Raw genomic sequence first — 16025 nt, 5'->3', positions numbered from 1 at the left:
GTGTGATGCTATTAAACCTGGTCTGATCTTGACCTGACCTGTGCACCGGTACAAGTCATCGTGACCTGACCTGTGTGAGTGGTTGTCCAAGTCCAGCACATGCGAGGACAGCAGCTCCGTCAGCTGCTGGTGGTTGTTGAAGTAAAGGGCGAGGTCCGTGGCGATGATGGCCTTTCGGATGATCTCCAACACCTGCTCATACTCGCTGGAATTCAGGTTGGAGAAAATATTGTGCCCTTCCAGCTATGAGAAACAAAGAGATCAATAAAAAAGCAAAAGCTCCACTTATGAGGCGTTCGGCTCAGCTAGACTATCACAGGTTTTAATTTCATGTTCATTCGAGGGTCCGCGCCCCGACAGCAGATCCTCAACGTTACACAAGAGGGCACTCAGAGCTGCATTGTATGGTTCCTTCAATGCATTGTCAAAGTGTATGTCTGTGTGTGCAAATTAGAAATGGAAAATTCAGCTTCTTTTACTTGGAAAAAGACTAAGTAGAAATTCAGAAATTCAATTCAAGTGAGAGTTTTTAGTTATGTGGTAAACATGAGTTTTATTTAGGACATTTGTTGAAGTTTGTCTATGTGGTTGTTTTTTTTAAATCTGCAACTTTCTTTTGCACATGGTTTCCAATTCTTCAGCCCACCATCTGCATGTCTTTAAGCATGCTGGATATGGTGATATGCTTGCATAATAAAAAAGGTTCAAACTGGTTACATAAAGATGCTACTCTTTAGTAAATATGACAAATGAAAAAATGATAAGCAAATAGCAAAATCTTGTCTTCAATGGTGCAACAGGTTGTGCATATTGGAGCTCTACCTGTAGGATGGTGACGGTCTGAGAGAAGTGGTGTTGCTCCATGGTGGAGGTAGAATACAGGGCAGCCAGTGGGTGGTCAAACTTCTGCAGGTAAGTGTTGCTGTACCCCCGGTGGTCTAAGTCGTGACACAGGCAGGCTATCAATAAACCCTTCTTCTGTGAGCCAGATTGAGAAGAGAGCAAAAAAATTACAAAGAACCCCAAATCTTGTTTTAATTTCACTTAATTTTGCTTCAGGAGCAGTAAAACTCAGACTTAAGAAGGACCAAACCTCTAGTTCTGTGAATATCCCAGAGGTTTTCTGCAGGATGGCGTACATACAGTGAGCCACCGTCACTGCGTGCTTCCAGTTGTGGTAGGGCACACGACGGTAGTTTTTCCGTACGGACATGGTGAACCGACACAACTTCTCCAGCTCAAAGCTACACAGAGAGAGAGAAGCTCAACAATCACCCCAGCTTCAACAATCACCCCAGCTTCAACAATCACCCCAGCTTCAGACGGAGGCCTCGCACGGAGTCCAGGGACACCTTACCTGGTTTTTCCACAGGAACTATGAACCATGTAGATAAAGACAGCAGGCCAGATCTCCTCAAAGGGGTTAATGTCAAAATGGAACCTGGGGGGTAGAGGGCAAAAATGGAGGAGAATTTTAAAAGAGACTGGGGGAGAATCAGCCTAAATGGGACAGATGATGTAAAGCAACTAGTGAGCAGAGCCAGAGACCGAAGCCCTGCTCTCAATCTGCACCTGAAGAGCACTCACATTTCAATCTCTTTATAAATGGGTGTAGGGAGGTTGAGCTGGGTAAGGGTCTTCCATTCTTCTGATGTGCAGATGCTGTGGTAAGACAGTTTTTCCATCGTCACTCTGTAAATGCATTCAGATTGCCGGATCCTGTGGTACATCTGCAGAGATACAGTGACTGTGGTTAGCCTCACTGAACAGGGATTAGTCTTTAAAAGTCAACACTTCAGTGATATAAATACCCTATTCTCTAGAAATCTTTAAGTATCACTATTGAAATGTCCAAAAAGGGTCAAATTTGAGTCCTGTGTCTTATTTCATCTGTGTGTCTCAAGGAAGGGTGTCCACATCTGGTTTCTATCCCTGTCCCCATCACAGACGGTCAGGTACAAGAGCCAAGCCACACATCTTCCTCCATAAATCAGGAGTTGGGACCAAGTAAGTTTCTTGGAGGCATAAATTACAGCTCAACATAACTCCTGTCGGTGGACGGATGCAGACTGCTTGTCTTGAAATATTAAAATGCCTCATTAATTTTAAGACCAACTTTGTGACGTTGTTCTTGCGTAAGTTTGTCGTACGAGATGACGTGTCCGGCCCCAACGGAGGCTATAAAACTCAAGCCTGATTTGTACGACATCTGTGTTTTCCATGCAAGGGACAATCAATAATGCTGTAAAATCACATTTTATTATTATTTGGAGGAAAGTATATTTAAATTGAAGCTATCCATTCCATCTCTGTCAATCTTGTAGATACAATTAGGAAGAACCTCTTGAACGGTTGAAACTCGTCTTCCAGCTTCAGGCATGACTTGAGGACTAAGACGAGTCAGTTGTGTCAGCTCGGTCAAAGGTGCAGTAAAATAAGCCGGTCATGATTGAGGTTATGAGGTGTTAAGTAGTCTTAATGTGACCTAACTACATGCAGGCGTCTGCAGAAGGACGAATGATGAACGCTGTTGGAGTTGATCAATGAGTTATTTAAAAATGAAAGAATCCTCCAAGTTACTCACATTTGCACAGTGTAAGGCCAGAGCACAAAAGACAGCAAACATCTTAAAGTTGTTCTCATCTGTTTTAGTGAAGGCACTTCCGCTTAACTTGTTCACCATCTGCACCACACCTATAACAGTCCCCCTGCTCACAATTGGCATGCACAGGATGTTCCGTGTGGTGTAGCCGGTTTTGAGGTCCACTTCCCTGTTGAGGGAAAATATGGAGACTCTTTGTTACAGATCACACAAGTCATTTTAGGTGCATAACGTGAACCAAACACCAGAGCACAGTAAGAGATTTAATTTCAAAATAAGACGAATAAGTAGTCATTTATAGGAAATTTGAAAAGATCTGTCAGTTACCGGTTGAACCTTGGGTCTGCATAGGCATCTGGGATATTTAAGACCTCCCCTGTCCGAGCCACTTGACCAGCTATTCCCTTGTCTATCGAAAACCTACAGGTATGGAGGTGAGAAGCGGACAAGACTTAAAGGTTTGTGCTGAGAGGACACACACATGTGAAAATCCATGCCACAACCTGATTTAGGAAAGCGCACATTGTGCACATTTTTATTCTAAAAAATAAATCACAAATTGCATAAAACCAGCAGCTCATTTGAATTTAACAGGCTTATCTGTTGATTTTCTTTTATTCTCAGAAAATGTAAATGCTATGAATTCCACACATACATAGAGACACCTCACTGGTACGTGAGAGATGTATAATTCAAGTTTTGTGAAAAAAAAAATTAGTTATGTTCTGAAAATGAAACAGATGGACGGAACCGTTCCTCCTCACTTTGTGGTGCAGGATAATAATATCTTGTAGGTGATGGAAACACACTTTTGGATGTGTGGAGGAAAAAACAACATTTGAAATCAGTTTCAGCTGCTCTACTTGCAAATAAACAAGCATGTCCAATATAAATGTAGCTAAAAGTAAAACAAAGAGACTTTTGTGTGTCAAAGAAGAAAACAAACATTGTGAAAATTGACTTTAAGGATATCATAAGAGAATCAGATAAAACTCACGGACCTAATTTCTTTGGTTTTCCTAAAGACAGGTTTGCCTTCTTTCTCTTCCCCGATATCGAACAGGTCAGAGTACAGTTCTTTGTTGTTGTGATCTACCTGGAAGAGTGCGCACCTGTCAGCATTCACCAGGTTTTTTGCATATATCTGCAAAACAACAGTGACAAGAACCTCATCAGCATCTGTGATGACTTGAAAACACACAAAAAAATGCATCAAGTACCTGCAATTTAATTAACACATCACTGAAAGTTGCATAGTCTCTTAATGTGGAGAGCTAACAATAAAGACACACACACACACGATAACATTACAAGTCATTCCAGTTCATTACAGTGTTTGACTTGAATGACCTGAGATGACACCACAGTTGCAAAGGCAGCAAAATAAATAGAGACAGAGTGGTTGAGTCAAAGAAACAGCTAAATCAAATCATTTCCATCCAGATCAGTGCTTAATATTTAAAGAAATATAAATGATTAATATTAGCATTTAAAATATTCTGCAAGCTGAAAACCTTTCTACTTCAGTGGCGCCATGCCTGGATTCATTAAACACATTTTTAGGATGGTTATATTCTGATATAGGCTGATATATGCTGAATAATAAAAATGAGAAGAACTAGTGTTATGGTGGATATTATAATTACATATTAATTAATGCAACAAGCATGTGTTGTCAGACATCATTAGGATTGCCCCTCAGGCATGGAGCTGGCCTCATCTGTTTGACAGCAGCTTCATTAAGTCTTCTTAACACAAATAACTTAACACACACTCCCAGGATGTGTAGCCTTGAAGACAATGTGAATGAACACATACTTGCAGAAATCACACTCACCATAATATGTTCAAGTAGAGAATCTATTGCCACAATGTTATCAAAGTATGTTCTGTGCGAAAAGAAGAAATGGCGCATTGAGATGTTTGACAAATGGGAAGCTCTGATGACGTTCACATTCAAAGACATGAGAGCTACGTTGCCTACAAATGCAGTAACTTCTGCTGCTTGAGCAAAACAATCACATCTAATATTTGATCTGGCACGAGCAAAGATGAGACACTAATTCATTTTATATTTATACACATCAAAATAAGAACACTGGGTACCTATTTAATATGTTGACGTCAGAATTGATTTTGAGTTAAAGAAACACTACCAATGGCAGCTCTTACTTCGACACATCTAGTAGGAAGTCATTGAGTTCAGTCTGCTTGGCGAGGCCTTTGCACACCTGCAAAAAAAAGTAAAATCGTCTGTGACCCGATGCTGCAAGTGTCACACGTTTTTCACATCCTGCGTTTACTGCACACACACCGAAGCTCTGTCTACACACATCCCTGTTGGCCGCCTTCATGATTTTCTGTAAGAACAGAGTGCTCTGCAGGATCTAACCCGGGGAGTGCAGTGTGCTGCAGCGCTGCAGTGCTCACCGGGGCTCAGCGGTCCGCTGTGGCCAGTGCTGCAGCGGGACACGGCTTCTCTGAGGTGTTGTGAACAAGATATTTGTTCATTTAAAAACAGCACTGGGGCATAATGACATCTTTGGGGAGCTATTTGTTGAATCTACGGTTTAGTTGATTGGACTGGGCCCAGTGACAACCCAGTTCCTGTACACAGTGGATTTCTCCCTTAAAAACACCAGTGCAGAACCAGAACAAAACAAAGTAGGGTTCACCTTGTTCCAAGTCTTGAGTGAAATCACACAGGATGTAGTATCAGAATCAATGAGCAACTTTATACTCAGAGCAGTCCGGTGTGGATGTTTGCTCACCTGAACTTGATGAATGGCAACTGATGCCCATGCTAAGTTAGCTGTGGCAACCTGGAAAAGAAAGAGAAACTCCAGAGAACTGCAGCAAACAACAAGAACTGACAAGTTATGTTTTAAGGGGTAAATCAAGTTCATATCATTATTTGTACTTTCTGTACTGTAACACAATTATGTGCTGTATATTATAGTAAAAGAAGAACTGGCTAGCAGAGAGATTCAGGATCACACTGGACACAGAGACACCTGTAACAACTCTGTGTCACCATGTTCAGAAGTCTGGATTACATTCAAGCAATGGAGAAAATGTGAGCTAAATAAGCTTAATAAAAAGAAAAATATATAAGTACATACATACAGTATATGTATTATGAAAGGGGTAAACCCAAAGAGAACTGTCACTGCAGTTTCTCCGCTGACCCCTTTAGTATCTTTCAGCTTGTTTTGGTTTCCTCTCACCATTCTCATTGTAACTGTTTTCAACTATAAGACAAAATAAACCTACATGTTACGTGCTCAAGTCCAAACATAGACAATCCATGTGAACAAAGTGGAACATTTGCTGAGATACTTTTCTTAGGGGTTAGCACAAACTAAAGTATATCAAATATTGAGCAGAACTCGTCAGGCAGTCAAAAAAACGAAACAAAAAGTCGATGCTAAAGCTAAATCTGTGTCTGCAGAATGCGTGAATAATTGCAAAGCCATTAGCTACGCCATCACAAACGTTACTGCGACGTTATTGTATTCACAACTTGTGCTTGAAATAAATAATATAAAAAATAAAATGTCACAACAATTAAGTCTGTCATACCTGATATATTTTGTTTTGCTTCCATATATTTATTTTATTTAGTTTTATTTTAAAGTAAATTATACAAAAATACACATAATGTATATATTTAAGTATAATATCAGGAAATTAGATGAACAACGGTTCCATTTATGGAAAAATTTAAGTAATCTATGCATTATGTAATTTTCTAACTAAGTCCAAAGCCACTGCATTTACATTTCCTTTACATTTCATTGGCAACAACCAGGACATCTCTGGAGTAATGTCTCACTGAACTGAACCCCTAAGAGAAACCAGACAACTGTGAGGACCAAGCTCACTGTAGCTCTGGGAGTCAACTCACCTTCATACCTTCATGCATTTTGGTTTGAGTCGGACTCACCTCCTGGTGGCTTAGGTTGAAGGGCTCCCTGCCCCAGTGCCGATGCAGCTCCAGGATAGCAATGAAGTCCCCGATGGCAGTGAGGATGGGGAGGCACAGGACAGAGTGAACGTGGATCCCTGAGTCTTGCCCTGTGCCGTCGGGGAAGCGCTCGTCCTGCAGCACACGGTGAGGAAAGGTGGTTATGAGTGGAAGTCCATCGGGGTAAGCAGGTAGGTGTCACTGGTGCCCCCGCTCATATAGACAAAGATATTTACCCATCAGCACTAACATGTCTGTTACTGTCTTTATACGGTAGATTTATTGATATGGACACTCTGTTTAGCTGTAACAGCTCAAGCTGACGGGGTCAAATGTGAATGGAGGACGGAAAAATGCATCATCAGTAATTGTTAGCACAGAGCACTTCTGAAGATGCATTAAACAAGGTGGGGTTTTAAAGAATCACAAAGAGACAACATGAATATTGGATCATTTCTTGGCTTAATTCTCACGTTATGTCCTTTGCTAAGAACCTAAATTAACACTGCTAAGAAGAACATGGCCATACCCCCACAATGTCCTCTACTAGTAAAGTTTTGCGAGTCTTGGCAACATGAGCGGCAATGGTTGTCCCAAATGCGATGGGGATGAGGCTGGGTGGACCATCTTTGGTCCCCGTCGGAGTGAACAAACATAAACTCTGTTCAGAGGAAGAGGAGGAGGAAAAGACAGCAGAGATGGATAAGGAAATGTCAAACAGAGGCACACAATGCATTACTGTATAAAATGGCTGTATGTGTGTGTGTGTGTGTGTGTGTGTGTGTGTGTGTGTGTGTGTGTGTGTGTGTGTGTGTGTGTGTGTGTGTGTGTGTGTGTGTGTGCGTGTGTGTGTGTGTGTGTTTGTTCCCCTCGAGACATGTCCTCTGCACTTACATTGTTGCATTCTCCAAAGAAGTAAAGTGCAAATCCATCAGCTTTCGTTGCTGCACACAGGAAACAGAAGTTATTTAACTGTCGTTACTACAACATCAGATATATTATCTTTGTGGTATCATGTGTTTAATTCAATGTTTAAAATGATTTAAAAAATATCAAACATGTTATATTCTCTCGTGTGGTGCTGTCCAAAAATATATGAGTGGTATCCCAGAGAGGAAAAGTGAGCCACCGAGACAAAAGTCCAGGTAAAATCTTATAATAATCTATTAACAATGTCCCACATAACAACGAGGGCGCTCAGACCAAATGCTTTTACAGTCATGCGGTCCATCTCATTCCTAGTTTGTCTTTCCAGTCCCATTTCACACTGGAATATGGGACACGTGTCACGTGACGAGGAGACGGCAGGAGCGTCATGAAACCTTAATGGGTGGTGTCGTTTGAAATGAAATGAATGACAAAACACAGTCTAAAAAGGTTCAGAGTAACGTTTACTTCAGTGATGTAGTTATTAGAATACGGTGCTTGAAAAGAATCAACCTTAGCGTGAACCTTTAACAGTTAGGATTGCGTCATGTTTGTACAGAAACCCTGAGTGGACAAACCAAATACCAGCTCAAGAGAGAGCCTTTAATATATCTGAAAAAAAATGTGTGACGTTGGTGTGACTTTTGGGTTTTGGAGCCAGAAAAATATGAGCGGAGAGTAAGAGGATCAATATAATGCATGCTTTTACCAGTTTTGATGATGTTGCACAACTCATAGAGCAGGAGTTTGTTGTCTCCTCCAGTGTCCAGGCGCTGCTCCATGTAGCTGTTGAGCTCATACACCACACCCTGCATATTTGTGTCCTGGTACTGCTGGATGCAAAACACATAGATATTGCATCTCCACAGCCTTGCCATGAATTAATTAAAGTTAATTTTAAAAGCTAGCTACAAACTAAATGACCATTCATCACAACATTTAGCCTCCACCTCACTCTGAAACTCCCTTCCATTGATGCACCGTGTCCCACAGGAGCCCACTGCAGTCCTAAGAGGAGGACACTGGAGCCCCACCGCAAATGATTAGCAACCTGACAAGCTCTGCTGCTCAGGTTACGTAAGAGGCAGACCTCCTGCCTTGCACTGGGCCAGACAGCCGTCTATTTCTGCACCTACAGAGAGGTGAGGACAGGACTGCAGGGAAAGTGGTGCACTAGAAAGACTCCCCCATGGGACGCCTTCTATCCTCCCACATCCTGTTTGCACAGACGTATGGATGACGCACTGAGAGGTCCAGTGGCCCTCGCTCTTGTCTTTGTGTTTGTGGTGTGTGAAGTTCCGTCTACTGGCTCTGGGGCCTTTTGTTGGTCCTGACACCTGTCCTCCTAAGGGCCATATAAGTGTGAACTTACGTGTGTGGGGCACAGAGTACGTCCTCTTTGCTAGAACTTTCCTACCAACTGTCTCATGATGTCATCGCCAACAAACAGGTGCATGTATCAATTTGTTTGTTGGATTATCAGCCGGATTATTGCAAATATGACTGAACAAATTTCCGCGACAGTTGGTGGGACGATGGATCTGGGGTAGGATTAAAGCTCATTAAATTGCCGTGTGGATCCTGAAAAAATGAAGGGGGAAATTGGGATTTACTCTCTAATTCTGTATTTTTCAAGAGAATGTTGAAAAAAAATTTCTGGATGGGTTGACATCCATGGGTGTATGCAAATCGATTCAATTTAATTAGTATTACATGCTTGGTTGTTGCAAACCCAGTAACACTCGCTGAAGAAACACAGTGGTTGTCCACTTACCATAAGAACAGTTGTTCAGTCCCTGTCCCCTAATGTCCACATGTTGAATTCTTTAGTGAGACTAATGTTACAAGTTTCCAACCAATAAATCAAATAAATGGTATTGGTAAAAAAAACACCAAAAAACAAGTAAAGATGAATGAAACCGCTGTCAAAGTGTAAAATGTATCATAAGGAAGAACATCGGGACGTTGTGTAGTTTTTAGTACTTTGTGTGTCATGCTGTCCTTGAATCAGTTCAGACGCAGCACCCAGACTTTGTAAAGGAGTTGATTTATTGCTAAGGGTCATTATGGAGTATAGACGGGAGGTAATAAATAAAATATATAACTCAGTTAAACACATGTTTAATATATAAAGTTTCATAAATGTATATAGTATATTTAAATATATAGAATGAATAAAAACCCACCCTACTGACGTCTTTAGCTGATGCGTCATCTGTGAAGAGAAAAAAATGTCAAATTGAAAAGCCGTAAAGTCTCCATTCTCACAACTTCTTCCAGTGTACTGTTGAGAAAGATAGTTCATTAAATGACTCGTTAGTAACGCTGTCAAAATATGAAAAATGTAAAAGAAGTTGTTGGTACACATAATTCTCAGATCAAAAAAAATATTCCCAGCAGGGAAACTGAGTCTACGCACCGACACAATGACAGCAATTAAGTACAGATGAGTAAAGACAGTAAAACACACATATATACTGTATACTAGATGTATATAAAAATACAGGATTGAAACTATGCAACAGGAAGATAATCTGGATCGGTTATGTTATTGTGTAGCATAACCCCAGTAATCAAAGCCACATGAAATAAAGATGTAAATACTAAACTCAAAGCATTCAGATCTCCATGTGTGTTTGTCACGTGTTATAGAATCAGTTTGTAGACTGCTGACTAGATACGTTTGATTTCTAGTTAACGGCACACCATCACAACACCTTATATTCTACAGGATGTATGTTGTGTATGTAGTTGTACGTAGTTAATTCCTTGCCTGAACCACATTCACTGTCATTTCTGCTGAGTGTCTTTCATTCAGAGAATGGATGTAAAATCAGTTACTAGAGGAATATCATTTGTCTATATTATGAGATGTGATCAAAATATTGCTGCATTGACAAAAAAATAATCCATGCTCACATTTAAACCAACACAGACACAGATTGATGTCTCTGAAAACGTGTCGAACTTACCCCAGCAGGCCAGTGGGTTGGTTGCAGATTACTGTATATATATATGAATTATCAATGAATATTTCATATACCATTAATGTTCCTAACAGCACACGACTACAGTCACTGTTCAGGCCTCTTGGTTAACTTTTAATCTGAACACGCAAAAATCTGTGTAGAATTAGAAAACTTCTACCAAAGCGCTGACTCACATGTAACAAATATCGTTCTACACGTCAAGAAAGAAATTACAGCCGGCCTCATTGTTTGTTGTTTGAAACATTCCTCCACTATGCTATGAGTTTCCTAACTTAGTCTTGAGAGCCTATTTTAGAGCGAACCCTGGCAGAGCATGACGTCAATTAGAACACAGTTACAGATGCACTTGAAAAACAATTTCCAAACACTCCGAGAGAAGCAAAATACAAACACAAAAATGGAAACACTAGTTGGTCTGCGGACAATTAAGCTAAAAACAGGAAGGAAACAATTAGCTCATACACCTTAGTGACCATATGGTTATAATTTCAGCTGCTCTGATTATTTCATGTTATTTCATGTTACATCACCATTTTATTCAGTAATATTTGTTGTCAATATTTGATGTGTATACAGCTTGTCAACATGGTGCGTTACGTAGCGTACAGTTTATTGACGAGTGAAATATAAGCTCCGTGAGAGGAGCTGTGTAAATAAACCTGATTATAATGACACAACACAACTTAATACTCAATCCTTAGTTGGACTGTTAGGTTATTTCATTTATAGTATGTAGTATGGAGAAGGGGATACGTCAGCCTGACTGTAAAAGAACAAACGCAAACACAAACACCCAAGTCGACGTAAAATATAATACGCTATTATGATCCTGATTGAAAAATAGTCAGGACAGAAGTAACTGCAAAACAAATAAAAAACACCCTCCAGTCCTTTGAACACAGACAGTGACAACAAGTGGACCAATGGTTTTGGAGCCAGTGTGGTGATGTTCCCTGTGCTATCACGTCTTTCGCAGAGCAGTCAGTTCATCCTAACTTGGAGTTGAACCTTTGGAATTGATTCTTGACCGACTCGCTGATGACGATCGCTTGTGGGATGTTACATTCTAGTACATTTGACAGTTTTCCTAGTCTTCCATAGCCCTTGGCCCCAAATGGTGTGAAACTCGTTAGGGACAATAAATTCAAAATAAAACTATGTACAAATTTATAAAATCCAAAGAGGTCAATGGAAAGAAACACCAAATAGATCATCTTTGTGTTTACAGTATTTTCTGCTCTATAAGGCGCACGTAAAAGCCTGTAATTTTCTCAAAAAACCAACAGTGCCCCTTATAATTCGGTGTGCCATATATATGGAAAAAATTAAGATGGGCCATTCATTGAAAGTGCGCCTTATGGCCCACTGTGCCTTATAGTGTGGATAATACTGTAATTACTGAGACATGAGAACCCTCCCATTGGCGTCTACAGGTGGATGTGTGGGTGGTGGCGGTGGCCGTTGAACATACAGGAGTAAATCCACATGGAGCAGCGGCGACATGAACAACCACAGGTAGAAATGGGAACTGTTGCGCTTTAAGCCGCCACATTGAAGTGAGTATTGATGACATTTGAGGGGCACGGAGCATGTCATGCATGTAGTTGATGATTCTCATCAACAAATCATTTATGGTAATTTATGGTAATTGTTATGGTAATTGTTATGGTTAATTAATTTAATTAATTAATTAATTAATGACTTATGCTGCTGTTTCACAGATAAAAAGAGTTTATTGTAATGGCTAAAAGTGGAACATGATCAATTACATTAAACATCAGCTTAAATTTATATATTGATTTTGGATGTAAATAATGCACAATTAATACTGTTGTTTCATATAATTTCATCCTAAATTGGACACCTTCTTATACTCAGAAGTGTTTCCTCTGATAGGGCTTCAGGTTCCACAATACTCAAAATCTTTCCTGGAGGAAATGTTCACCTCCCAATGTTTACAGTGTGTCAAGTTAAAAAAAAATTTTAAAAAATTATCTGGCAAACCATCTCTGCTGACATCTCATGTGCAGCAGTGCCAGTGAAACCACAAGGTCAGCATGGAGCGCTGTGTCCACACACTGAAAATGTCTAAGGGGCCAAAAACAAATAGGGACTGGTTGTTCTTGCAGGCCATATACTGTGTAAGGTGAAATGCTGAGTCATCATGTGGCCGAGCACCACGGAGACGTGAAAAGATACCAAACGGTTGGACCAGTTCTGTTAGTGTCTTTGAAACACAGCATGGATGTCTGTAGAAACATTCAGCATGGCACCAATATTCCTACGCAACAGATTGGTATACACAGCTTATAACACAGTTTATAACAGTTTATAACACAGTTTATAGCAGTTTGCTTGAAATTTTGTTCTGCAACAAAAACATCATTGCTTCATCATGTAGGAGTCTAGGGATTAACCCTATGGATGCTTCTACCGCTGGGGACGTGAGTTGCAGCATGTACTGTATAAGTGTGTGTGTGTGTGTGTGTGTGTGTGTGTGTGTGTGTGTGTGTGTGTGTGTGTGTGTGTGTGTGTGTGTGTGTGTGTGTGTGTGTGTGTGTGTGTGATTGGTCATCGGTAAAGGCACAGATGATCTGTTCAAATGTCCTCCAATATTTTCAGGGACACTGCTGTGCTTTTAGTAAACACTAGAGGAGAGGGTTGAAAATAAACCTCCGGCTCAATAGGCAGTGAACACTAAACACAAATGTCCAGTAACAGCAACTCCTGAAATCAACAGAGGCTAAACAAACCACCTCGAGTAACTTCATCACGCCGTTCAAACGTTTCCTGAACTGAAACAACCTCGTGGAAAATGTTTGCCAGGTGTGCAGCAGCAAGATTATATGCTAGTCTGCTTAGCAAACCAATGCTTAGTGGGTAGAGATTCTTGTTCTGATGTGTTTATACATGCATGTTATTTATACTTTCTGTTTCACTGAGAGTCCTGGTTTCTTACATTAGTTTGCTCATGTTAATCCAGTGTTAAAAAATACTGGTGAGTCAAAACAAGTGAATGAGAATGACACCAGACAGGGCAAACGCTCTCCCGAGTGTTGATGTACAGTTAAATTCCAGTTCAGATACCCAAAAAACAGCAAAATCGAAAAGCATTTTCACACCACACAAGAACATCTGAGCAAATCACTGGCACATGTTGTCTTCACAGGGTGTAATGAAAGCATTTGCGTCAGTGCAGGACACGTGTGCAACAGACACAACAGACACAGCTGGGTTGGTTTAAAAATGTTCAGACCAGATGGGTAAACCAGGGTGGAGTACCGAGTCTGACCCCTAGGTGATGCACTGAACTCCTGAGTTAAGTGTCAGAGGGCAGAGGTTAAACACATCAAGACCAACCCAGATGATAGCAATCAGAATAGCATCATTACGGGGGTCAAAAGGGCAACCAGTCATCTTTATTGCACGAGATGCAACAAAAATACAAACTGACTCCAAATGAGTTTCATTAGTCATTAGTAAAGACAGCCGGGTGTGGCTGTAAGGAGTGAATCTACCATGCTATTTCAGTTAGCCAGACAGAAACTAAAAGACCTGGATGTATTTTATTGACTTTCTTGGCAATAATTAATTATCAATAAAAAGATCAATAACTATGATAATGTGTAAAACACAAATACCTAGAAACTTCCTGACTGTGGACACATGAATCTTTTGAACATTTTGATCCTCTTTCTCATCACTTGTAAAACTGCTTGATCAGCTATCAGTCCGGCTTTCTATTGCAAAGCCCTTTCTGCATCAGATGAACAGTGTTTATTACACCGGTTCCTGAGGAGTGGGATATCATATGCAGTGTGATGCAGTTGATCTACTGCTTCTACTTTGGCAAACTAATGTAATTTTATAAATACTGCACAGGAAAAAGGTGGGGCCTGCTCTTCGCACTCAAACGCAAAGGTCTGCGGTCAGTCGATGGTGATAGATGATTTGAAGAAGCACCCAGAACATCTCAGTGGCCTCGGCTAGAGGTTTTTCATTCAGAAAAAAATTCCCACTCAGCAGAGTCTGATGTGAACGATACTTGATGGGTGATTTATTGATCTACTGCCACGGAAATGCACACAGGAAGGGTCAGCTAGGGGTGACTCAGCAGTCGTTCGTCAGCCTGCATCACCCTGAGAACAGACTGTTTATCTCCACAATAAGCTTTCACTTGTTTTTCTACTGTTTTTGGTCTTTGTGTGCTTCTTAAATAGACACATTTATGAGCTTTGCCTTCCAATCTTCTAAACTGCCGTTTGGTTATCGTATATTAACCACAATTAACTATTTTTAAAGTGGTATTTTATGGCACTGGGAAGATAGCCTAGGTGAGAAAAACTTGTTTCTATGATGTCCAGTGAACACACCATGGAGGACCAGCTCCTGATGGAAAGTCCTTCAGGTGAGACAGCTGCTCCAACACAAGCACATCTTTGTCTGCTTGATTGTCGCCAAAAACATAACTGAGAATCAGGATCAGCTGTCTCACTGCTCAGCCCAGCCCAGACCTCACATCTTACTGACATCATTACATTTAAAGCTGGAATGAAAACAAACATCCTCTGGACATTTTAAGTTTAAATTCTGAGCGATTTACATTTCTACATTTCACCATTTTATGACATCAATAAACAAACCGAACAGAATAATCAAAAGTGATGCAGGCTAACTACTTCCTTGTTGATACACACACACACACACACACACACACACACACACACACACACACACACACACACACACACACTTGCATGCTGCCTGCGCACAGAAAAACTGATTCTAGTTATCTAGCTTGGCCCATCACATGATAACTGAGAACAGGACTGGCCACAGGGACCGCTTCCAGAAAGACGTTATCTCAGTGTCGATTGCAAGATGACAACTCTGGCTGCTCCCGCATACACAATATAAGTTCATCTGATCTGTCTGAAGCATCTAAAATACATTTTTTTGATCAAATTTGCCACTCTCATCAGGGTACATGCATACACAACAATTTTATTTTCGGAAATGGAGAAATGTATCCTATAGCCAGGACGAGATTTCTGCTATCCGCCTTACAGGATGACCTTTTAGCCTGTATGATGAACCACGACGTAGAGATTATTCTTTGTAGTGGTAGTAGCCATTGGGAGTGGAGCTGAAGATTTAAAATATTACTGATTTGATGCAAAAGTCAATCTGGAGAGACAAACACATAATGAGAGAGAGCACTGCGAGCTGAGGAGCTCAGGTCCATGGAGCTGGACGTTGTTCAATACTTGCACTTTCTTAACTTGGTTAAGACCAACTCAATGAGTCTGGAGTGGTCGAGGCAGGAGACAATAATGATGTTTTACATCATAGTCAAATTTGTATTGAGTATGTGAATCTCCATTATTATTATTACATTTATTAAAACTGATAAAACTCGTGCAGTAGAACTGGAGGTATTGTTATTTTACAACGTATTCTTCTCCCTTGGAAAACAACGGTTCCTACATTACCCATGATGCAAACAGGAAAAATTTGCTCTGGAATTTATAATGAATTT

At 40.5% G+C, this 16025-nt stretch overlaps 1 protein-coding gene across 4 annotated transcripts in view; it reads right to left on the bottom strand.

Annotated features, from left to right (window-relative positions):
- Positions 1 to 16025, bottom strand: part of pde10a (phosphodiesterase 10A) — a 35220-nt gene that overhangs the window by 5468 nt on the left and 13727 nt on the right. For 2 of the 4 annotated variants that reach the window (XR_011037291.1, XM_068327046.1), the window contains exons 3-18: positions 9683 to 9711; positions 8206 to 8329; positions 7464 to 7513; positions 7099 to 7230; positions 6549 to 6704; positions 5374 to 5424; positions 4775 to 4833; positions 4440 to 4491; positions 3604 to 3746; positions 2930 to 3022; positions 2585 to 2771; positions 1588 to 1730; positions 1358 to 1441; positions 1094 to 1244; positions 823 to 978; positions 71 to 243 (exon numbers count right to left, since the gene is read on the bottom strand). Coding sequence is in view for 2 of the 4 variants with exons in the window: in XM_068327046.1 (XP_068183147.1) it covers positions 71 to 243; positions 823 to 978; positions 1094 to 1244; positions 1358 to 1441; positions 1588 to 1730; positions 2585 to 2771; positions 2930 to 3022; positions 3604 to 3746; positions 4440 to 4491; positions 4775 to 4833; positions 5374 to 5424; positions 6549 to 6704; positions 7099 to 7230; positions 7464 to 7513; positions 8206 to 8329; positions 9683 to 9711 (1783 nt within the window). In the remaining 2 variants the exon portion in view is untranslated. Of the gene's footprint in view, positions 1 to 38; positions 244 to 822; positions 979 to 1093; positions 1245 to 1357; positions 1442 to 1587; positions 1731 to 2584; positions 2772 to 2929; positions 3023 to 3603; positions 3747 to 4439; positions 4492 to 4774; positions 4834 to 5373; positions 5425 to 6548; positions 6705 to 7098; positions 7231 to 7463; positions 7514 to 8205; positions 8330 to 9682; positions 9712 to 16025 lie in introns of all 4 variants that reach the window. The other 2 variants (XR_011037290.1, XM_068327047.1) reach the window with 2 other exon arrangements.

This window comes from Antennarius striatus, chromosome 11 (assembly GCF_040054535.1).
Source record: "Antennarius striatus isolate MH-2024 chromosome 11, ASM4005453v1, whole genome shotgun sequence".
NCBI classification, from domain to species: Eukaryota; Metazoa; Chordata; class Actinopteri; order Lophiiformes; family Antennariidae; genus Antennarius; species Antennarius striatus.
This window is presented reverse-complemented; position numbering and strand designations above follow the sequence as displayed.